Below are 25,726 nucleotides of genomic sequence, written 5' to 3'. Positions count from 1 at the left end.
CATAGCTCAAAATGAAATGTCATCAAAATGTGTCTCAAATATGTATCCGGAAATAAAATATATTTAGAATTAATGTCTTTTGTGAGGAAACATGTTCGAAATGTGCATTCAAAAGTGATTTTCCATTCAGACTTTTCTTTGTTTTAATGTGGAAAGGGGATAGAATGGATGTATGATATTATGATAAATACACTTTCAGGATTACTGTTGCAGTTCAGACACTTGTGTTTTTTAGAAGAGCTACAGTTGTTGTTTTCAACCCACATAAGACCCTTGTTATAGTGCATCATAAATATGCTTATATCCCTGGGTAGTGATGGCTACCAACTTGGATGGTTTTACGAGAAGATTGGAGAAATTCATTGAGAATTCAAGCCCTCCCTTTGCTGCCAGAGCAGTATACCTCTGAATATCAGCTGCTGGTGGGAAAGTGCTACTGCAATCATGTCCAGTTTGCAGGCTTCCCACAGGCACCTGGTGGCCACGTTGAGAGCAGCATGAAGGACTAGATGGGTCATTGGCTTGATCCAACAGGATCTCCTTATGTTCTTACACCTTGTATAGTTCATGTACAAAGAGAGGCCCCTGTTTACCTGTATGCCACTGAAGAAAACTTTATAAGGTGAAGAAAGCTTGTTGCAGGAACGCATCTGGTTGCCACAGTTACTATCTTCAAAATCCAAACGTTTTGTCAATGTTATATATCTATGTTACATTTTATTGGTGTAGTACAATTATTATCTCTTAAACTGTTTGCTGCAGTCAGTATCTTTAAAAATATTGTTTAGTCTAATTATATACATTTCTTGAATCCTATTGAAAGCAACATACCATTGTTCAGTAACATTATTCTTTACATTTCTTTACATTCTCTCTCTCTCTCTCTCTCTCTCTCTCTCTCTCTCTCTCTCTCTCTGTGTGTATAATATATTGTGTCTATTGTGTACCTTGACTTCCATTTTTTGCATTTAGCAAGAGACAAGGGAATATATTCTCTAGACAGTACTGTGTCCAGACCTTGGTCAGATCCAAAATACTGCAAGTTGCTGCATCACGGGTCTTCAGGCCACAGCTCTGGCCATGATTTATAGTTCAAGTCCTGGCCCTGTGTTCCCTTACAAGCACCTCTGAGATCTGAAATGACTGAAAAATTGAGCAAAGGCATGGAGGTTTCAGGGTCAAGTTGAAATGAAGGCTTTGGAAGGCTATGCTTCCTACGCTGCTTGCTTGTATCTTAAGCCTATGGCACAGCACATCTACACCAGTGTGAGAGGGTGCAAAAGTTAGCTTTCCCCATCATAAGAACTTGGATTCTCTATCAAATGCAGAATGCCCATTGAACAGGAGGGGAACCTGCTGAATTGCGATAGCAAAAGGCATTTCTATCTGTGATAAACTACTATGGTACAGGCAATCCCCCATTTACATGGGGGTTACGTTCTGAGGCACAGTGAATATCCACAAAATGTGTTTAAAGAAAATAACTTTATATTTGACATTATGGCCAAACAAGCTACAAGCTACAAGGAGAAGATACCAAGGGGGGGGGGGATAATGCAAAATTTCCAACCTGGCAATGATGCATAATAATAATATTATCTTACTTGTAGTCTTTCACTTGCAGTTCCTAGTGATGTCTATTCTAATTATAACTAACCTTTCAGAGGAATTCATCCATCAGTTTCTATTAAAGTTTGCCCTGTGTCATTGACAGGACATTTGTCCTGTTAGACAAAATGACAAATTTTAATGAGCTGTATCCACTACAAAGTGGGTTACTGCTATGTCAGGATTTGTTCTTTTTTTTTCAAAACCATGCCAAGGGCTGCAGCTGTACCTCTTGGAAGTTAAGATAAAAATAAGTGATGAATTGCATAAAAAAAAGATGGCATGCAAAACAGAGAAATTCAGAGTGTGTTTTAAACAGGGTTGTTGTTTTTTAAAAAAAGTCTGGCAGATTTTTACTGCACCACGATATTTGATCCCCTGCATAGTTCTTTACAGCACAGACCCAGGGCTTATTCACACTTACATTCTGCCCTTTTTCCAGGCAGAGGTCTATGCTTTAACGCTCCATGTCCAAATGTTTTCTGCAAATTGATATTTGCACCAATTGAGCTTTAAAGAACAGGTTTTCACAGGGAAAGCTTTGGGTGGGGGAAGATGCTCAGACATGGAGCTTTAAATCAGACTTTGCCTGGAAGGAATGGAGGAAGGGTAAGTGCGAATAAGCCCCCACTGAAGTTAATAGACCTAAGACCATTATCTAAGTAAGGAATGCCCATTATTTTCAATTGATCTACTTTGAGTAGGGCTAATATGGATCTATCTAATCCTTTGCTGCATTTTTAGAACTAGATTGAAGAGTACAAGAAAGGAGCTCATCACACAGCCGAGAACAGAACAATTTCCTTTTCTCCCTTTTCTCCCTCTGTCACTCTATCACACTCTATCTCTTGATTTTTGTCCATGTGTGTGATCTGTTCCCTTATTTATTTGTACCGTTATTGCCTTCATTAGCTATGTTTGTATGCTAATGTGTCCCATAGATCCGTTATCGATGTTTCCACGCAGTTTAGAAGTGAAGCTGCTGTGTAACTTATGCCTTCTTCATGGAACGGGGGCAGACAGAGATGAGCGAGGTTGGGAGCATAAAGGTGGGAACGTTTGAGATTAGAAAGGAAAGGGGGTTGTTATACTATTGGAGTGTGCATTTGAAATAAACAGCTAATGAATGAATGAATGAATAATAGTACGGTAAGTAAATTACTAAATAGGTGAGTAGTCCTGAAAGCATTCGTCTCCCCCATTCTCTCTGCCTCCCACCATCCCACACAAACAAAACTAGGGCTGAATGTTTTCTTCTTCTTTTTTAATGCAACCATTTGGGACATCCAGAAACCCATACCACACACACACACACGAATTCTGTGACACTTGGGACACATCTACACCATACATTTAATGCACTTTTATACTTCTTTACCTGTCACTTTTTCCTCCAAAGAATCCCAGGAACCATAGTTTGTTAAGGGTGCAGGGAATTTTAGCCCTATGTAGGGTCTGCTAACAACTGTCTGTAACTGTTAACAAACCACAGTCATACCTTGGGATAAATACGCTTCAGGTTGAGCACTTTCGGGTTGCGCTCCACGGCAACCTGGAAGTAACGGAGAGTATTACTTCTGGGTTTTGCCACTCGCGCATGTGCAGTCAAAATGACGTCACACGCATGCGCAGAAGTGGCGAAACACAACCCGCACACGCGCAGATGCGCTGTCACGTCTTGCGTTCTGTTCGGGATGCAAACGGGGCTCCAGAACGGATCCTGTTCACATCCCAAGGTACCACTGTATCGGATTATTTAGGTGCATCCATGACTGTTAAGAGTGCATTAAAAATGTGCTGCAGATGTGAGTGTGCTCTAATTATATGTCAAAGTCTAGTGTCTGCCTTCCTCTCCTTGGACAATTTTAGCAAAACTTATTCCACTGAATCCCTCAGGCACCGGAAGGTAGTAACACTCAAAAATTACTTTGCATTTTCCTATAGGCAAATTTCCAATGGCAATTCTTATTTTGCTTGCAATGCAGTAATCCTGCCCACAGGATTCCGATCCTGGGTGAGCATGAATGACCAACCTTCTGGTTAACAGCCAGAGAATGTGCTATAAAGTGTCCCGGGTCAGTTGTTTTACCAAATACCACTTCGTCTCCTTCTACTTTTTTTTTATTAAATGCAGACATTTAATAAACCATTTCAGTTTTAACACAGGCAATATTGAAATGGAATGTAATAAGACTCCCTGGGTGGCACACCTGCAACTCTCAGCAAACCCAGTGTCATTCTCCTTTCTGGATGTTGTCCAATCTTTCAAAGGAGGGCTTGCAGAGATTTTGACCAAACACCTGTTTCTTCAATAGGCTGCAATTTCCATCTATCTGTATTTTTTTTAAAAAAAAACCCAACAAAACAAAACTGTAACCTCATGTAGTACAAAGTATATTAGCATGCAGCAGCTTTACTTCTGGGACACAAAATTTGTTGTAGCTCTTACACCGGTCATTGCTGAATGAGCCTGGAAATTTCCAGAAGTGATTTTTACGAGCCATGTGTGGGAAGGAGGCACAAGACAGAGGCAGGAGGAAGATGGTAATTTAGATTTATTGTTGAGAAAAAGACTATAATTTTTAAGGCATTAGAAGAAATGGAAAAATTGCTTGCACTGCTAGAGAGGTGTGAACTGCAATTCAGAGACTATAAAGGCACTCAAGTCAAAACCATTTTCCTTTATTGATGCATTGTAATTATGCTTGGGTTCTGTCTATACGGAAGCAATGGATGGTTTTACTAATGTTTGCATGCATGGAAGTGCAGATGCATTCTGCCAGATATGTGCTTATTGCAGCAAACCTTTGAAATGGGTAGCTTTGCATGGCATGCAGGATCACAGAGCAGAAAGGGACAAGAGGTCATCCAAGTGTAGCTCCCTGTGGAACAGCACACACTCTGAATGCAACCATGGTGTGAAACTACTGCAAGTAGGGTTGTGCTCACTTGATTCCACGAGTCACTGTCACAGCCTCCCCTTTCTTCCCCCAAGAACTAGAATGGGGAAAATGGCAACGGAAGTGACAGCACACACTCCTGGTCTTCAAAACAACATGTTTTTCCTGTTCGCCTGCAGGTCCCAGAATCCTTGATGGGGAAATTGATCCTGGACATGTAGTTTGTGCTGAGAAGGCCCCCAGTGGCAGGAAATACTCTGTTAAGATCCAGGGGGGCCCATAGCATATACCAGCACTTTTCTCCACCAACGTATAGCCTGGGCCTTGGATCAAGCGGAGTTGGAAGGGTGCAGCACAGGAGTGTGGAAACTCCAGCTTATGGGGCAAAACTCCAGCTCGTGATGCTGTTTAGGGGAAACCACATCCACATGCCCCACAGGTGTGGGTAAGGGTGAGGCTTCAAATGAGCAATCCAGAATGGACTCTCAATTGTTCCTTGACTGGGGGATGGTACACTCCCAGCTGGGCAACAGCTGATGGGAAGTAGGAGCATAATGTACCTTGCTCAAGGAGGGAAAATTACTTCTCCTTTCCATTGCTACCATTGCCTTCCCACACTTGCCCTTTCTACCTCCAATGTCAGGATGGAAGGCGAAGCATGGGTTTTGTGAGCATCACTGTGTAGCACCATTCCACCTCTGACATCAGAGAACTAGCACCAGCTCTTGCAGTGTGGTTTACAAGCTTAGGGACTCCACACAAAAGATTTTAACAGGTGGGTTGGTCAACCTAACTGTCAGTTATTACATCATGTGATTGACAGGAGGGCCTCCCCATTGACCTGTCAAAGTTGGATCTGGCCCACAGAGCCAAAAAGATTTCTCACCCCTGCTGTAGTAGGTGCTTTGCAAGAGCCCTTGCAAGCCCCTCAACTTGCAAAAGTTCAAACATTTACAGGGCCAATGGTCTAAACTTGCAGAATTCACCAGGGGTAAAACTGGTGAATCAAAATAGCAATGACTGAGACTTGAGGTGATTATTCTACCAGTTAAATGGATGACTGCAACTTCCTAGCAGGAATGTAACATAACGACCATGTTAATTTGGTATGGGGAAGTCACATAGCTCAGTGACAGAGCAGAATGATAACTTCATTCCCTAAATGGAGCAGTGCACGTAGCCTCATTTGCAAAATTAGTTCAGTATATAGTATGAGTTGCACACAGTTACTCAATGCACTCTTGTGAGTTCAGTGAAAGCAGCTGTGGCTGCTCTTGAAACCCTCCACATATTCCATTCAATTTTCACTGCTGTGGTCCACAATGCCCTCTGAGACACTGAGACACAAAGAGTCTTGAATTTGAAAAAAAGCGTTAGAATAAGTTAGTGGAGCAAAAAAAAATATTCCCCTAATGCATAATCTGTTTTATTTCCTATCTGTATCAAAATCCATCCTGCCATTTGCTAATTCCAAAATGACTTTTTATTTTTTAAGAAGAATAGAGGATTGTTAGAACAGATGCTGGGAACCTTAAACAACTAAGCACACACTCATCTTAGACATATTCAGTGTTTCAAAGCCAAAGAACTGTAGCTAATCAATCATTCTCAGTGGTTTAAAACAAGACAATAATTGTGCTGCCTTATAGCTTGTATGCAGAATATTTTAAAGGGTTGTAAGTGTTCCCTCAACACACTCAAGAAAGCTCTATTACATATTATCATCATCAGTGGTGTTCTCCATTTCTCTCTATTCTTTCCAAAGTCAATCTTACTGGTTAGTAAACTTAATCTCACTACATTTAGGCTCCTTTGACATGATCCTTTAATTTTGTACTTGAGTTCGTCTGCCTGAACGCAAAATGTCCAGAGTCTCAAATCAAGTATGAAATGTTCCCGTCTGTGCATAGAATAAAATTAATGTTTCTTTACCAAGATCAACATCCTTTTGTTGAGAACAAAGGAAGAACTCTGCTGGATCATGTCAAACAACCATCTAGTTAAGCACAGTTCTAACAGTGGCCAACAAGATGCCTACAGGATGCCTTCAAGCAGGACATGAATGCAAAAAACACTCATCCCCAGTTGTGATGCTGTCTTCTTATTCTATGACTGCCAAGTTATCCTGGCCATCTTTTGACATTGCTGTCAAAAGCTTTATGAAAGTCCAAGCAAACAACGTTTAACAGTTCCCAATTTGTAGCCCATTCTCTTCACCACTATGCTACAATAGCTAATTTTTGTATAATCTTGTGTGATTTTGATTTCTATAAAGCCACTTTGGAGTTCCACTGAATAAACAATTGAGTTATATATGTTTGCAGCTCTACCTATCTGTTTAATGATCCATCTAAGGATAGATCTGTTGTCAGTGCCAGAACACAGTGACAAGGGATTCTTCAAGAGGAGAAACTCCAAATCCCATGCCTTATGCTTTTCAACCAAATCAGATGATGATGATAATTGTATGCCACCCATCTGGCTGGTTGCCCAGCCATAGTGTAGCAGGCCATTGTAAGGCTTCATTCTTAATATTGCTCTGGAACATTTGTATGCCCCGCCACCGCCCAGGGATTTCACATTTTGGTGAGCATAGGAAAGGTCTTTGCAAAGGAACTTCCAATACCTCATGGAAAATGCATGCTGAGAAGCTCTGATGACCAGAACAATAGCCACACTGAGAGGGTATACTATTTGCATGGAGAACTGGTGGCTTTTAAGGATAAAGACAGTGCTAGCTTACACTGGTGGGCAATGTTGGCATACACTGCTGGGCAAGATAACCAAACTGGGCTCCTCTCTAAGTAGGTCTCCTCATCCTTGGCACTTTTACCACTATTCATGCAGTTGCCCTCCCTCCCTTGGAGCCCAATTTGCACCACTGTACAGAAGGCAAAGACAAGTAAAGAGGAGCTTGGTGTTCCTTCCACTTCTTGCTGTTACTTTTCATCATATGTTTGAAAATGACAGGTGAACAGGTGGAGATATCAGGGAGGAGGAAGTGCAATGCTAGAGGGCTGGAGGTACATTCCCTGCTGTGGTGAGGGCATTGACAGGTGTCCAATGCTGTCAGCCACTGATGCCAGCCCTGTGTAAAGGTTCAAGTGGAATCTGCAGGTGAGGTTGGTGGTTGAGATAGCTTGGTGAGAGGGGAATGTTATGGAGGAATGCGGGGGGGGGAGGCAGAGAGTTAAGCCTCCCTCCACTCTCACTTTTGCAGAAAAACACCTGACTCAGAGCTGATTTTGGTTCAGAGTTAGCCCTTCAAATGTCTTTTTAAATAAATAAATAAATAACACAGAAAAACACACACAGTTGAACAGTGGATCAAACCTCTCAAAATGAACCTAACTTTCATTGACAAAAAAACTTAAAAAAATAAAATAAAATCAGACAACATCAGTTTGTTTGCTTATCAAGATAAGATCCCCTGGTTTTTCACAGGCACTAAAATGTAGCAGGCAATAAGTGGCTAAGTTTGCAGTTCCTTGTTTTTTACGGCAAGAGATTGCATTCTCCGCCCTGTCCGATTTGGACTTGCACATTCTAAGCCTTTGCAATCTGACACCCATCAAAAACCCAGGCATTTCTTTGACATGCCAGCATGTGTTTTTGTCATTTATGTCAGAAACTCACATGACAGCTTCCTTATTCTTCCACAGCTGACAGAATGCAGTTTTGGATGACCAGAGCAGGTTTTGCTTTGATCCATTGAAAACTGACTTGCTGTTAATTGGCATTATTCACATGGTTAGCCACATAAGATGCATATACCAGTGTGATTACTGACATGTGAGGTGAGTTTCCTAGAGTTTTCTTGGAGTAGGGAAGGGGAGTCTACCTTCATAGCTGTTTCCTGGAACATATGCTGTCTAAACCAGACCTCCAAAGGTGGGGGTGATTGTAAATATATACGCATCCTTCACTTCGTCAAACTGTTTGTTTGTTTGTTTTTTCCATTAATTCTGCCTGTTGTGTGTTTGATGAAACCAGTTTTGTACCTTTAATTTTCATTTCACTGTCCCTAAGATTTAAGAACTAGAGTTAAAACCTACTGAACTGCAATCAGAGCTGCTTCAGCTATTGAACTCTGAACTCAGGACATACACGTAGATAAGCTTTGCTTTACAGAGTTGCCTTCTTCTGTCAGAGGATACAAAATTCCACTCTAAAGTACACTATTAAGCTTAAAAGGTTACTGGAAAACTATAGGGCCTGGACTATCCGAAACCAAGCATGCTGATATTCAGGATTTACAGTTCTATGAAAAATATACATAGAAAATCTCTAGCTCAACAACAGAGCACATGTCTGGCATGGAATGTTCCTGGGTTCAAATCCTAGCAACTCTGGGGAAGCCTGAGAAGAAAACCTCCTGGCTGAAAGTTTAGAGAGCCACTTCCAGTCAAGATACAATCTGATAATCAGTGCCAAGCATGATGGGATGGTGTTGTGATTTGGTTTTAGACAGTTTTTATATACATCTAGACTCTAGAAGGTAAGTCCCATCTTATAAGCACCACATAAACATTGTTTCATTGCTCCTGCTGCTGCTTTTTTTGAAAGGAAAAAAAAAGCAGACCTCAAATCATAATCTAAAGCAAGATATGGCACATTTGTTGTTGTTGTTGAGGGCTGAATTTCCTCTGGGGTGATCTGTTTGGGACTACATGCTATCAGCGGGCTGCAGCACAGTCGGTAGTGGGAGGGGACATAGACAAAAGCAGGCAGGGAACCTCTTTTTTTTACTATTTTGTCACCTATTTTCTCTCAAAGGGCCACACACAGCTCTTGTGCGACTAGTTCCTCAACCATCAGATAGGTCTTGGGTCCCACCTGCGCTATTACATTTAAAGAAGAATCAGACCATTTCAAACAGCCATGTCTTTCCCCTGGGAGCTATAGTTTGTTAAGGGTGCTTGGAGTTGTTAGAAACGCTCCCCTTCCACCCCCAGAGCTACATTTCCCAGAGTTCTGTGGGAAAAGGGACTAAATATTAAAGCACTGTGAATATTGTAGCTCTGTGGTATGGTGCTGCTTTAAATGTATGGTGCAGCTGGGACCCTGATTGATGCCTGCTTGGGGACTGCTTGAAAGCCAGAAGGAATGAAGAGGAGGATACAATATTGTCAGGGAACTGCCATCAGCTCAGAGGCGAGAGGTGGAAGGGCAGTTGTGTTACAGGGAGCCTCCGAAGCAGTTCCTCCTCTGGCGAGGAGGAAAGCCCCACCTCCAGTGGGGAGGGGGTGCAGGGACCAGGAGATGCTAGGGAGAGCCCCAACACCAAGCCTGAGCAAACCGGAGAGGAGGGAAGTACCCTTTTGCCAGCGCTCACTGTGCAGGAGGTTTGGGTGCAGAGAGGGGTGGAGAAGGATGAGGGTCACACGACTGTTATGTTGGGGGAGGTACAAGGACCGGCCATGCCCAGATTCTGCTAGCGACTGAGCAGACATGGACTTGCGACACTCTGCACTGTAAATAGTTTGTATTAATAATAAAGCCTGGAAAAGACAGGTTGGAGTCTTGCCTGTTTGCTCTCGAGCAACCACACCAGTCACCTGACAAATATTATTGAATTAATGAAGATACTGCAGCAATTTGTCCATGGCAAGGTGTATAATTTCACAGCATCATGAAAGCTGGACCAGAAACATGAGCATGCTTGAGGAAAGTGCCAGGCCTCCTTCTCCTAAACATCTGCAAAAGCCACCTACTGCCCCATTGAGGGTGAAGGACACCAAACGTTTGCAGGTGATTTCTATTATTCTCAGGACAATATTTCTGGAAGCCTTTTAATTGGTCAACATCCTTCTTGAATTGCAAGATACATTTATTTTTCCTCACTCTTTCCGGAAATGTTTGCTTTCTCAAATCACTAGCTACATACCAGCAGAAAGTGGGAATGGAATGAAATCATTAGATGCCCTTTTTATAGAAATCACTTTATAGAGATGCAAGGCCAGGGCTTTGAAGCGAGTTTGCTGATACAAAAATGGTAAAAAGACATGCCTCTTGTGCACAAGAGAAATACAATATAGTTCTTCTCATTTAGAAACAATGCAGGGAAAGTGGAGTTCACAAACCATAGCCAGTTTTTCCTTTAAAGAAATCACAGATCCAGACACATTGATCCCAGCAAGGGCAGCGAAAAACTCTCCATTTTGCTATCTTACAGGGGTTGCTATTTTTCTCCTTTCCCTTTTCCCAATCCTATGTTAAATTTTACACATTTCAAAGTAAGTCTGCTTTTTAAAATGAAAATTATTTGCATTTTAGATGGATGCATACTAGTGTGTGCATTTTGTACACACTGCCTAGATGGACAATGTCTGTGTTTGGGGTTTTTTTTTATTAATTTGGAAAGAGAATTAGGCAAGTTCGCCTTTGAATGTGAACCTAGCCTAATCTATCACCCATCCCTACTTTTAGATTGCTGTATCTTTTTGCTGTTAGGAACATAGGAAGCTGCCATATAGAACATCAGACCATTGACCCATCCTGCTCTGTGAATGGCAGGGGCTCTCTGCAGTTTCCCACCTGGAGATTGAAACTGGGACATTCAACATGCAAACCAGTTGCTCTACTACTGAGCAAGGATTCTTTAAAAGCAGAGAGGGTTACTCATGTTTCAATTTTCCAGAGTTTGCTGTTGTTAGCCATGGCTGGTTTCTTAAGTGATGCTTAAAATGCCTCTTTGCTGCCAACACTTCCCCTTACATATAGTAAACCTGCAGCTTACGTCAGGGTTACGTTCTGGGGATCATAAGGTAAAGGTAAAGGGACCCCTGACCATTAGGTCCAGTGGTGACCGACTCTGGGGTTGCAGCACTCATCTCGCTTTATTGGCTGAGGGAGCGGGCGTACAGCTTCTGGGTCATGTGGCCAGCAGGACTAAGCTGCTTCTGACGAACCAGAGCAGCGCACAGAAATGCCGTTTACCTTCCCGCCGGAGCAGTACCTATTTATCTACTTGCACTTGGCAGGAGCAGGGACCGTCACAGGGATTCGAACTGCCAACCTTCTGATCAGCAAGTCCTAGGCTCTGTGGTTTAACGCACAGTGCCACCTGTGTCCCTTTCTGGGGATCATGCCTAAAGACAAAATTGTGTATAGTCAAAACACATTGGGTGCAACAGCAGGTGAGATTGGCAAAATCTTTTTTTCCCTCAATGTCCTCCCCCTTTCCACCCCTTATTAGTTTGTTTGTTTGTTTGTTTGTTTGCCAAGCACTTAAAGTTGAATGTGCAAAGTTAAATGTAAGTTGTGGGCTTTCTGTACAAAAAGAACATTGTTCATGGTCCCTTGTGAGGGCTTATTCACACTTACCTTTTGTTTCATGCTTTCCAGGCACATATCTGGGCTTTAAGGCTCTGTATTAGAGCATTCTTTCCCCCCCTTTGCCCTGGAAGCCAGCTTTTTAAAGCTGAGGTGCAACAAACAGCAATTCAGGGTTTTCACAGAATGCTGTTTGCACTGCTTCTGTGGGTTGCTGCAGGGAAAGCTCCAGAGGTTATAAACAAAAAATGGTGCTTGGACATAGAGCTTTGAAGTGTGGACCTGGAAAGCTTGAAGGAAAAGTAAGAGCCTGTATTCAAGGGACACCATTCTTCCATGCACATCATGACTGGGCTTGAGTGAGACAATTACAGCTGCTGGTGTAGGGTAGACACACAATGAACCAGTCAAGTGTAACCTGAGTGAAACCCTGGCATATCTAAAAAGGCATATCTAACACCTATTGCTCAGCCTTTGCTGGACCAACAAGGAGACATACCAAACATATCTATGCTGGTGGAAATCCTTCTGTGCAAATGGAATATTAAATGGTGAAGAATTTATATGAAAAGAAACCACAGATGGCAAACTATTTAGACCTTAGCTTCCAACCTCACCTCCCCAAGCTACAAAAGCAATTAATCAATGCTACCTCTGTGCATATTTAACCCAGTGTTCAAAAGGGCTTATTTGCTCATGCCCAGAGCTTTATAACTTTCTTTCTCACATGGCTTTGCTGGATCAGAGGCCACCTCTCTGTACGTATTTACACAAGCTGGTTTAAACTCTAGGAAGTTAACATTTTGCAGAATGTTGCAATGTCACATACTTGAGCTCATACATACACGATCTAAAAATAAGTAATCTATATTCCCCTTTAACCTTTGTGTCTGTTCACTGCCTCAATAATGTTGTGCCTTAATTTGATTCAGTACATGTTGCTGTTCAGTTTGATGTATGCTCTTGGGGAGGCAAACTTATTAGAAAGAAGTCAGTGAATATAAGAGAGAGAGAGAGAGAGAGAGAGAGAGAGAGAGATAACACCATTTTACAGTGTGCTTGTTTGCCTAACCACTGACATTGTGATGGATGTTATATAAGGAAATACAGGGCAGAAAATATTGGGCACAATCTCCTGAGCAGTAATACTAGGCAAACCCCATTGAAATGAATGGACGGTGTACAAGAACACTGCTATTGCCAATTTTTCTACCCGCTTCAATCTTTTTTGCAATTGTCTTCATTTCAATTCAATGGGAAGAGGTGGTGCTAGTTCACAGAATATTCTCCATTTTCAATTTGAAACACTGAAAGAGCAATCTTATACACTCTTACCTGAGAGAAAATCCAATTGAACTCAAGAGGGCTTACTTCCAAGAAGACATGCATAGAATTTCTTGCTACTGCATTTTCCTGTTTGCTGCTTTTTCCGTTTTTTAAGGGGGGACATTCTTCCTGGATTTCTCACACTGACCATTTAATCCAATCTGCAATCTCACTATTAATATGATGGTGCTACATAACCAATCAAGTTTAGTTGTGTCATGGCATTGATAGGAGCAAATGATGTGGCAATGGAGCAAGCTGCCTGAATTTGCAGCAAAACTACCTGACTATGTACTCTTGCTCAACTCAGAGAGAAGACTCAAGGCAGGCCATTTCCACTGTCTGTTCTACTTGTATTCCACCATCTGCTATCCCTTTCTGCAAGAGAAAAGTAGCCTCTGATAGGAGATATTAGACAGGGAGCATGGGGCTTCAAGAAAAGAAGACGACCCCAGCAACCCTCTCCTCCAGCAGGAAATGATGGTCAAAAGTGGGCATCTCCCATCTCCACTGAACCCTCTGCAATGTGATTATCCCTTTTCTTTCTAATATGCAAAGCCTTTTCTGCCTCAGGGAGCAGGCAAGAGAGGCTAGCCTGAAGTTCCAGCCTTTAAAGTTGTATAGAGTGGTACATCAGGTTACAGGTGCTTCTGGTTACAGACGCTTCAGGTTACAGACTCTGCTAATCCAGAAATAGTACCTCAGGTTAAGAATTTTGCCCTAGGATGAGAACAGAAATTGCACGGTGGCGGTGCGGTGGTAGCGGGAGGCCCCATTAGCTAAAGTGGTACCTCAGGTTAAGAACAGTTTCAGGTTAAGAATGGACCTCCGGAACGAATTAAGTTATTAACCCGAGGTACCACTGTATATCAAAGGTTTGGAGGATTCCATTGAGAGTTTCTCAACATGCAGCAGTAATAGTAAGAGTGCAAATGAGTTTCAGGGAAAGCCCTTTGGTGCTTGCCAAAACTTAAGTCAACAGGAAGTGAGGGCAAGATATATGAGAATACATGTTTAGTTGGGTTGTTTTGTTTGGTGGGGTTCCTGCAAGTAGTACCAAAAATTGTTGTTTTTTAAAAAGGTGTGTTTTCAAAAAAGTGAAAATATTGTGAGAAACTTGGAAGTAGTTTTGGCTCAGTCCTGATAATTCAGACTCAATAATCAGGGGCAGAAAATCCTAATGGGAGGGGGAGGTGGTCTGAGGGATGTCAGATCAGGCATAGAACGAAGTCAAAAGTAGATGACAAGTCAAGGACATCCTTCATCATTACAAAGGAAAAGGAAATATCTAGAGAGGCTGAATGCTGGGAATTCAGTTGATAATGCACCCAGTGGTACAGCTTGGCAGAAGCTTTGTGTAGAAAGTGAACCTTAATTTATCTGATGTTCTCCTACCACTTGCAATGACAATAGAAAGGGCTGCCCCATTTATCTTCCTTCCTTCAAAAATTGACATGCATTTGAAACAGAGATAGGTGAGACACAGCTTAAAAGGTTGTGATACTGCCAGTACTATCTCTTACTGAAGGGGAAAAAATGATGACTAATGTCTAGTCAATTGTATATATAATTGACCTCTATTCATCCCAAATTAAATTTACATTCAATATCTTCCTCACCTATGACAAAAAAAGTCACTGATCCCCTCTATCCTTCTATCTGTCTGTCTACAGTAAGCTATAATCAAAACAGGATATTAAACTTAAATAATTTATTTAACACTGGTTTCAGTTCAGTTTCCCTTTCAAATATCAAGCCTTTGGAGATGCTGGGTGGAATTCAACATTGCACTGTTACGATTGTTCCTTTCACACAAGCATTTCAGCTTTGCAGGTGGAATGATTGCCCCTCCTTCTCCTCCTCATGTGGTGCTGTGGGGGCACTTTCAATCCTCCCGAGCCAATTTTAAGAGGTGGGAGGGACATATGACAGGGTGAAATCACCAGTGCACCATGACCATTTTGTTAGGCCACATCCACTGATGTCCCGGAAGCCTGCTGAAATCGTCTCCAAAAAGGAGAAACGAGAACTTACTGTGGTCCACTAGAATATGGAGCATTATCAGCACTGAGGGACACACTGCTGTAGGGGCTTTATGACTCTGAGAAACCCAATTTCCCCCCATGGATTCCATCATAACTTTACACTCTCAGCCATCACCCTAAGATAGGGATAAGTAAATCTGTCAATTTCCGCTTCTTTTAGTTTCACTCCCCTCACCTCCAACCTTAAGTTTAATTTTCTATATTTCCACAACAATTCACAATTTAATTTAATTTAATTTAAATCCTGATGAAAATACCTCAGCATTTTAGTCCAAATTTACCCTAGTATACTGAAGTCTGCAGCCAATTTTGCCCAATATATACTTCTTTTTTTGCACAGCCATTTCCCCTAATATAACACTGTTTTATATGTTATGTTCACTGATATATGCATTACAATGCAAAATTTACCCTAGCATACCCTAGTGTGTGTTTTAATACATTATTTGGCTGGCGAACTGCACTGTAAATTTCAGAGAAGTGCGTTTTTTAAAAAAATGGCTGTGCTTTGATTCATGTATTGCTAGAGAAAGTGCAAATTAGTCAAGTTTATTTTAAATGCAAACCATTTTAACCGCCGCCCCCTCCAAACCCCCCAGAGCAGAAGGAGCAGAAGAGACAAAGGGCACATGCCAGCTACCAGGACTGGAAACATAGCCTGAGGCTTCCTTCTCCCCCAACTCTGTTTGGTAACAAGTGGTCTTCAGGATATCTTTCTTTCTTTCTTTCTTTCTTTCTTTCTTTCTTTCTTTCTTTCTTTTCTTTCCTTTTCTTTTCTTTCAAAAAACAAATAAAAATAAGTGCAATATATCACTAGCTTTACAAAGTCCAACCTTCATTTTATTTAGATAAAATAAATAAATAAAAAACATTGTACTTATTAAATTTTGTGTGTGTGTGTGTGTGTGTATTTGGTAGGTTACCTAAAACAACAACAGGATATACCCATTAAATTATGTGTCACAGTTTGACAGAAAATGTGTGTGTGTGTGTGTGTGTGTGTGTCCATGCCCCCGAACTATAGCTTATATTACACATAAATTTATATAGGCCCAAATCCTATGTGTATTTACCTAGTTCTGAGTAGATCTGCATCACATTACACTGCTCCTTTGAGGGGGGAACCCCATGGGAGTGTTGTGGTAGACAGGAGAGAACTCCTTCAGAATCTAATAACACACTCAGTCCTGACAGGAGGACATACAACAGGCTCTCTCAACTAGCTGCAGATTAGGTGCTGTTTTTTGACCTGCACTATTAGCTCACTTCAAATCCAGGTGAGCAATAAATCTGTTTTTGAGATTATATTTGGAAGAACTGAGCTCTGGGAGACATGCATTCACAAATAACCCCAGCAAATCAGAGTGATGTAGGAGAGTGTTTTTGGTGTAAAAATAATATTTGTTATCGCTCTGAGCTCCTATCACCAGTATTTCCCCCCGAAAGCATGCATATGCTGGGTGGAATTACACATTACAAAGGACACAAATGGATTTCAAACACATGCTTCCTTCATAATTCCTATATTGGGAGAATCAGCAGGTGAAAAAGATGCTTATCCTTTCCCCCACCTACCAAGTAAGGACAACTAGATGGTTGGGTGGGATGAATATTGGGGGGGGGGATTGTGTGTGTGTGTGTGTGTGTGTGTGTGTTAAGCAATCCTCCCATGCACCAACATTGCTACACAAGGGTCAACAAGGGATAGAAGAATGGGTCAGTTTCAGTTTTCTCCATTTCTTGATTTTCCTGTCTTGAATTCAGTTATTCATATTTCCACATCAGTTTGCAAACTATTTTTTAAGTCCTTGTGGAAATCCACCAGCATTTTAGCACAAAATTCTTATATACATTTTTTTTAAATGAACTTTTGACTAATGCACATGCATTCTAGATTATTTATCTAGTGGTGGTCATGTTATTGAAGTGATGTGAATGTTCTCCACCAATGAATGCAACATTGACATCCACAGCTTAAAGGACTGCCACATCCACCCTATTCTCTTCCACATCAAGAGGGAGCCATTGCACATGAAGAAAACTGAGTATCAGGAACAATTCTTCCCTCCATAGGCCATCAGACCCATGAATCAGTGGAGGGAACAGGAGGAACTTCAAGCTTCAACATCACCGTCCAATGATGCTACCAAGGACAAGTGAAACTACTTAGGAGTGACATCATTTTTGCAATGAGTGCCTGAAACTCATTGGACATGGGAGGATCCCCCCCCCTTTTCCTTTAAAACAGTTCCAGATTTGTCCTTTTTGACTGACTGCCCTCCTAATAAGCCTCTGTTTTATAATTTTCTCCTGGTTGTTGTCTTTTGCACCTGTCCCCTAGTTGAGTCTTTGGTTTGCCCAGTCTGCTGATTATCAGCCATACCCTGAAACCATAGCAATTGCAGCTCTGGCTCTAGTTTTCAACTTGGACTATAGTCTCTGGCCTTGTTCATTACCTCAGCCTCTATGCCACCTGCAGTCCTATCAGTCCATGGAACCCAACCCTTCCAGCAGTCTAAACTGGTCATCAACGCACACAATGGAAGTGCAGGCCCTGAAACAAACAGCTGCCATAAACCACGGGGGTTAAAGAAACCTTTGTTGTTGTTGAATTCAGTGTTTTGTTTTTAAGGAAATTTGTGTTGTGTGTTCTGACTACCACCATGAATTCTTGAAGTCTGAGCTTGATGATCAACACCACAAAATGAAGGGGAAAATGTAAAAGGAAAGGGGAAACAGAAATATTTCTGGTGGAAAGAAGAAAATCTATTTCCCAAGTTATTAAATAGTGTCTCTCAACAGTGGGGACCCAACAGCCACAGCTGCAAATATTTAGCATAATATGCTAAACTGCTTCCTTGCTGTCTTGTGGGACATCTTTGGGAGAAGAAAAGACTAAGGAGTAAACCCTATGCAAATCCAGAGTGAAGTCCTTAAGACGGTTGGATGACATCTTGTACACCTCCTGCAGCCAAGCTGCGGCAAATGTATTGCTTTCCTTTTCTTTGGAAGACATCAGCGAGACCGGGATGGGGGGTGGGGCTCATGTTATCTGAGGAGCTCAGTAAACACTGCCCAGGCTTGAGCACCGTGGAAGGTCACTTTGGTGCTGCAAACACAGCAAAAACAACATGGCAGCAGTTGCAAGTTACCAGTTTCTGCAGCCACAGCAGGCGCTGTGACTCTCCATTGGTTTGACTTCACCCCGGAGGTGCACACCATTGTCTCTTGAGACAGACAGATGCCAACCATGCAATGATAAATTTCAATATACCATTATAAATAGGATTTATTATACTTTACAGATCAGAGAGCCAAATGAACATTTCCTTTCAAAAGAGCCAGATAGCAAACATGTGAAGGGAACTTGAGGTAAATGTCCTTGTTGACAATCTACAGTTTGACAGGTGAGAAAGTAGGATCACATTGCAAGCCTGTTTAAAGTACAGTTACATCAGATATACAGTAGCATGTGAGATTTCCAGTTTTGCAGCCTACTTAATGGATCCTCAATAGCTTTTAAAATTTCAATTAAATGTTAAGCATACTGTGTTGTAGTGTTGTTTTATGCAGGCATACATAAAGTCCATCACCCGCATCCAGTGCTATGTTTACGTGGGAACTCAAATATCCACCATGGATTGCCAGTTTATTTCCCTGGAGCAGCTAGTGAGAACCTTTGGATCTCCAGATGCTGCCAAACTACAACTCCCATCAGTGACAGGTATGATGGAAGTTGCTCTTCAGCAATATCAGGAGAGCCAAAACTTTCTCACCCTTGCTCTGGAGAATCAGAACCAGGGGAAGCACCTTTACATGGGCTCAATCCTGCCAAAGATGGAGACTTTTAATACCCATTGATTTTGCTAGAAGAGAATTATCCAAGAAAACGAAAAACACCACTTAGTAAATATGTCTTAGGGTGGCAAATTATCTCAAAATAAAGGCATGCAGACTGTGTCAGAATAAATATACTCATTTGTGTGTGGGTTGTTGTTTTTTGTCCTTCTTTGCTTGAAAAGTCACATAGAACTGTAAAAGCCAAGTGAAACTTAGTATTATTATTACTGAGAGCCAATGTGGTGTAGTGGTTAAGAGTGGTGGACTCGTAATCTGGTGAACTGGGTTCGATTCCCCACTTCTCCACATGCAGCTGCTGGGTGACCTTGGGCCAGTCACCCTTCTTTGAAGTCTCTCAGCCCCACTCACCTCACAGAGTGTTTGTTGTGGGGGAGGAAGGGAAAGGAGAATGTGAGCCGCTTTGAGACTCCTTAAAGGGAGTGAAAGGCGGGATATCAAATCCAAACTCTTCTTCTTCTTCTTCTAATGAAATTTATATACCGCCCTATACCTGGAGGTCTCAGGGCAGTTCACATTGTTTACCACTGTGCAGATAACAGGACCCAAGAAAGAGTAAGAACAGGTCTACTGGTGTGTAAATTCTGAAATGAAAAGTGACTGTGGGACTAGATCTATACACTCTTGGAGGAAATTGATTTTATAGCTCCATTTCAGTTGGGGTTTAAGCCTGGTTTTGGCACAGAAACTGTTGGTCGCCCTGTCTGATGACCTCTGTAGGGAGAGAGACAAGGGAAATTTTAACTGACCTCAACCTCTCAGAGGGTTTTGATACCATCAACCATAGTACCCCTCTGGAGTGGCTGTTCTGAGTTAGAGGTGGGTGGCACCACTTTGTGGTGGTTCTGGTACTACTCGGATGGTTGTTTCCAGAGGGTGATGCTTGGGGAGTGTTCTTCAGCCCCATAGAGCTTTCAATGTGGGATTTTATCACCCATGCTGTTTAACAACTACATGAAACCACTGAGTGAGGTCAGCTGGAGGTTTGGTGTACATTGTCAATAATATGCTGATGAAACACAGCTTTTCTTCTCCTTTACATCTGCAGGTGTGGCAGTGGATATGCTGGGCGTTGTCTTGCCTCTGTAATGGACTGAATGAGACCCAGCAAATGGAGCTCAACCCAGAGAAGACTGAAACCCTGTTAGTGGGTGGGTCCCTAGACTTAATCAATGGGATTTGCCCTGCTCTCGATGGGGTTACATTCCCTCTGAAAGAGCAGGTATATAGCTTGGGTGGGGGGACTTCTGAGTCCTTTGCTGTTAGCTTGAGGCTCAGGTGGCCTTGATGGCACAGAATGCCTTCCATCAGTTTTAGCTGGTAGCCCAGCTTGACTGTACTGACAGTAAACTGATTTCTGGGCCTGATTCGAAGTGCTGGTTTTGACCTATAAAGCCTTACAAACGGCTCTCCCCAAACCCTGTGATCATCATTTGAAGCCCCTTGGGTGCCTCCTCTACAAGAGACCTGGAGAGCAGCAACATGAGAATGGGCCTTTTCTGTAGTGGCTCCTCATCTGCTGAATGCACTCCACAGCAACGTCTGCCAGGCACCTTCATTACATAATTTTAGGCACCACCTGAAAGCATTTCTCTATACTCAGGACTTTGGCTGATCAAATATTCTATGGCCTTTCAAATGAGATTTTGGGAGGGGAGTTATTGGTATGTTTTTGTTTCATTATGCATTTTATGATCTTATTTTGTATTTTCATGCTGCGAACCTTCCAAGGCTCTTTGGATGTTCGGCCGTAAACAAATTTATTTATTTATTTATTTTTAAATTCAACTCTGAATATATGAAAGGAAGAGTACATGCGTAACATTTACTTTTTAAAATCAATGTGTGTTAAGAGTGCTTAACTCTGGCAGGATTACTGCACTCAACATGTTGTAGAAAGAAATGTGACTGAGAGTAGCACTCAGCTTTTGCTGTGCATTGACTTGTCCAAAAAAATCAATGTGGGCTCCAGGCAAATATAAAAGATTTAAATAATTATGGAGCTTATGCATTTCTTTTTTTCAAGAGACACGTGTTTAAAATGTGGAAGCACATGGCACTTCTACATTTGCTTTTCTTATGCAAAAGTGCTTCCCGTGGAGCAATTTCTTGTTGATCTAGGTGCACAATTAATATGTGATTGGGACAGATACCTCTTCCCCCTTCCCCTGCCATCTAGCTATCCAATTTTATATTAGCATTCATACAACGACAAAAAAAATCCAGGTATTTTTTCCCCTTTTTACTCCTTCCCCCTTTTTTAAAAGCACTGAGTGCAATCCAGTAGGAATATTGTTCAAAACATTTGAAGATAATAGAACCATTTCTGTGCTCTTGTAGAATCCTACTTTTCAGTGGGATATCCACAGTCAAAGTTCTAGGTGGACTGTGCTCAATGAATCCTGCACCAATCCAAACACTGTTACATGAAGTGTACATTCTTTTACATTATTGCCCAAGGATGATACAATGCAACACATTAATGCAACACATTAATGCAAACTGTGATAGGCATAGTACACATTTTAAACATGTAATAAGCAACAACCAAAAAATGAAAATGTTACATCTTATGCTAACCAAAGATAAATTCAGTGATCTTGCCAAATTGCCTAAAAAGGCAGCCATTTTAATGCTAGGCAGCAGTATTATTATTTATTTGTACTAGTGGTAGTTAAGGTTTTGATTTATTTTTTTTTTTAAATCACACTAAATGCAAGACCTTTTGCTTAAATATTGGGGAAGGGCGTGCCATCTAAATTGTGCCTAAGTAGGTACTCTTAAAAATGCTAGCCAGCATAATATAAAATAAGCTTTCATCGAAAAGCTTAACAGTTAGAATAATTAAAAAAAGAATGAGAGAGGCTGGCTACAAGTGTATACTATACATATATCTATACGGAATTGCAAGTACGAGGTACACCCTCTCTTGGGTCCAGTTCATACAACATGCAGCACAATCCTATGCATGTTTACTCAGATGTAAGTCCTATTGAAATCAATGGGACTTACTTCCCATTCCACATGTTTAGGCTTGGAGGCCTAGTGGACCTATGATAGAGGAGCAGATATACAACTCTCCCCCACCCCATGGATGCAACATGTGGAGGTGGGTGTTCCATGTACAGCAAGGGTACCCATTGTGGTGGACTATAACTCCCATCATCCTTGGCCATTGATGCTACTGGCTGGAGCTGATGGGAATTGGAGTCCAGCAATATTTGGAGGTCCCCATGTTTCCTACCCCTGCTGCACATGGAACCGTCCGTCACATTCTCCATGATGTGTGTCATGGAGAAAATGCATTAGCAGCTGACTTTCCACCATGCTGAGGATTGATAGCCTGTTAAGCCAGTGGAAAGAGCCATTTGGCATTTTAAGATCGACAAAGCACTGTAAAATGCACATATCTGGCTATCCTGCATAGCGGAAAAAAGTATTTCTTACAACAACCCCCCTCCCCCTCCCCCACCCAAGAAAATAAAAAATAAACCAACAATAATTTCTCATTCTGGAGCATATGAGACAAAGCATTTTACCAAGGAATGCAGGGAGTATAGATAACTTTGTCTTTCTTTCTTTTTTTGGGTGTATATGCCTAAAAGTTATTGCTCCTTTATCATCATGTATATGGGAGAGAAGGCATAAGGTGGGATTGGGGAACCTGTGGCTATTCGCTGTCGCTGGACTATGCAACCCACCATCCCTAACCACTGGGCATGCTGGGTGGGGATGACGGGAGTTGCAGTCCAGCAACACCTGGAAAGGAACAGGTTCCCCATCCCTGCTATAAGGGAGGGGAGCATGGACAACATATATCCTCAGCATAAATAAGTTAAGGGCATTAGTCCATTAAGGACAAAGTGGCTATCAGCAACATAAGAGAATAAAAAGATTTATCTTATACAGTTACCACCATTCACACCCAGTGATGGTTAATATCACTTATTTTGCCTTAGGGAAAAACCCTACATTATCGAACACTTATAGCACAATGTTCTCAAGTCTCTCTTTGTCTTTCTTTTCTTTCCTTTTCTGTCTTAGCGTTCTTGCCCTGAATACCTTTCAGTAGGGCAGCTTGAACAGTTCACCGCCACTTCGAAAACCCCTCTGGAGATCAGACGATAAAATTCTTCAGCAATCAGGGAGAGAGGACAAAGGGCTTTCTCGTGCTATTCCCATATTTCCATGTTTGCTGGCTTAACATCATTGTGTATACGACTTCAGTACTTAACAGCTGATGCGAAGACGTTCAGAGCTGGCAAACAGAGAAACAGCATGAGAAAAGCCCCTGCCTTCATCATCACATCTCCAACCCTACCTTAAAAGTTGGCTTGGCAGCTATCAACTAGCTTAATACTGTCATGGGGATGGGGAGGGGCTTGGGGAGATTTTACTATTTTTAGATTTAGATAGGCAATTCCGATTTAAAGCATTCATATGGGAGATGCAGGCTTGGGGAACCTGTGCCCCCCACTCAGATGTGGTTGGGCACCAATTCCTATCAGTCCCTCCCAGCGTGGTCAATAGTAAGGAATTATGGGAGTTGTGTTCCTATAATATCAGGATGACAACCGATTTCCCGTCCCTGATTTACAGGATGCTTGCTGTTCGGGTTTATCTGGATATAACAGCTATCCCTCCAAGCTGCCCTACTAAGAGACATATCAGGATCTATATAAAGGATAGATTTGCTAAGTAGCCAGCATGGTGCTCTCTAGATGTTGCTGAATTCCAGACCTCAGCCCCAGTCAGTGTGGGCAGCTGTCAGGAATGGTGAAAGATGCATTTCAATATCAAGGGAGCAACACATTAGCCAATGCCTGCAAGGGGTCATTCCCTGGAGACTTTAGTTATATATTCTGTGAAGGTGGAGGGGGTGGGGAAGGGGTGCTAACTAAGCATTGCATTAAAGGACTCTTGACACATTCATCAAACTACAATTCCCAGGATTCTTTGGGGAAAGACATGACTAGCAAATGGCTTTAAATCAACATAAGATCATAGTACATACATGCCCTTAGTGGAAATACATTACTTATTACAATGCAAATCTTCTGCCAAAATATGTGGTACAGCAGGCTTCAGGCCTTGTAAATGTATATAATTATAAAATGTCATGCACTCAAGGGACTCACTGCAACATATTTTAACCCCCCATTTTGTTAGAATTTTCTGAAATTGAGGAAGGTCTGTACAAATAAAAACAGAGGACATCCACGTCCCTCCCTCCTACCCGCCAACTGTGCATTGTCATCGTGTTTAAGAACTTGTTTTTAGATTCCTGATATCAAGATAGCATATGTTCAAAATATTGTGAGAAAATAATATTGGGAAAGATGGAATATGGGAAGAAAGAAGACTGAAACAAAGCAGAGCAATTAACATAAAATATCCTAACTAAATCGTCATGATCTCACTGTAAAGTGCACTAGTAAAGAATGGTCAAAAGTATGCATGAAAGCAGGGCTGGAGAAAATCAATGCAGAGTAATGGCAAAGGAGTCAAACACACAAAGGTCCTGTTCCTACAGCAAGCATAGTTAAATTTTCCAAAGTGCATCAGTGCAAAAATGCTAACTTTTGGACCCAGTTTGCATATGTAAAATTGGCTGGTTTGATTTTCAATGCAACCCATGCCATATAAGAATGGATACAGCCTGCTGGAATGCCAACAAACCAAACTGGGGAACTCAAGCAGCAGTTCTGCATGTGCAAATTCAGCTTTACCTGAAATGGTAAATGAATTGATACCAAAGGCACACACACTTAGTGGTCGCATATGTTAAGAGGTGCAGAACAGAAAAAGTGAACTCTCAACTTTAAAATGTTTTTCAACTTGCACTGAGTCACCCTGAGTACTGTAGTTATGTAGGAAGGGTGTGGCACAAACACTCGTAAATAAACCTTAAATATTTTTCTTCCTCTTGGATTTGCTTGGATTTAATGCAGGAAAAAGTAAGTGGGAACTTCAGAGGAGGGCCAGGCTCAGAACTGCATTCAGCTTAGATGCAGACAATCTATCCTAGATAGTGCCGGGACAAGATCAGACCCTCCAACATTCCTCAGATGAAAATGGGGACACTTCTCACACACCCCCAACTGAACCTCTTTGACCTCCATTCCCCCCCAAAGCATTTCTTATTGGAAGAAGGGTAAGCCCCATCACCACCACACCAGTGGGACACAGCACATGTGCCGGAAAGGCTTTCACGATTCTGGCACTGTCCCTGGAAAATCAGGACATTTGGAGGGTATGCCACACTAGTCTCTGGATAAGGTAGATTTACTCATCATTAAGCTGCCACGAACTCCTCAGGTTGAGGGAGGATGGAAGAAGTGTGCTAGTATATCTCTGAGTACCTGCAGCAGCTATTGTTTGCCCTGCCTCAGTAATGGATTGGATGAGAGCTAAAGAACTAAAGCTCAATCTAGATAAGACTGAGACATTGCTGGTGGGTGGTTACCTAGCATGGATGGCTGGGAGACTGTCTGTTCTTGATGAGGTTACATGCCTGAATCTGGTCCGCAGTCACCTGTTCAAGAACCTTGCCCATGAAGGGGAGATTAGCAACTTGTTGGTAGTTACTTAGGTTTTCTTAATCAAGGGAGCGTTTCTTGAGGTTTTATCTTTAAGTATGCAGACAAGGTATCCTCTCACAAGGATGCATTAATCACCTCCCTGACCCAGCCAGCTGCCCCCCCCCTATTTTTA

General features: G+C 41.9%; 1 protein-coding gene across 4 annotated transcripts in view; it reads right to left on the bottom strand.

Moving 5' to 3' along the window:
* PCDH11X (protocadherin 11 X-linked) overlaps nucleotides 1–25,726 on the bottom strand; it is a 742,005-nt gene that overhangs the window by 539,107 nt on the left and 177,172 nt on the right. The window contains exon 5 of one of the 4 annotated variants that reach the window (XM_082207176.1): nucleotides 20,837–23,270. The exons of the other annotated variants lie outside the window; for them this stretch is intronic. Within the exon in view, the coding sequence (XP_082063302.1) occupies nucleotides 23,265–23,270 (6 nt within the window). The 3' untranslated portion in view covers nucleotides 20,837–23,264. Of the gene's footprint in view, nucleotides 1–20,836; nucleotides 23,271–25,726 lie in introns of those variants that run through there. 4 annotated transcript variants of the gene reach the window in all.

Source organism: Podarcis vaucheri (assembly GCF_965113315.1).
Source record: "Podarcis vaucheri genome assembly, chromosome: Z".
Lineage (NCBI taxonomy): Eukaryota > Metazoa > Chordata > Lepidosauria > Squamata > Lacertidae > Podarcis > Podarcis vaucheri.
This window is presented reverse-complemented; position numbering and strand designations above follow the sequence as displayed.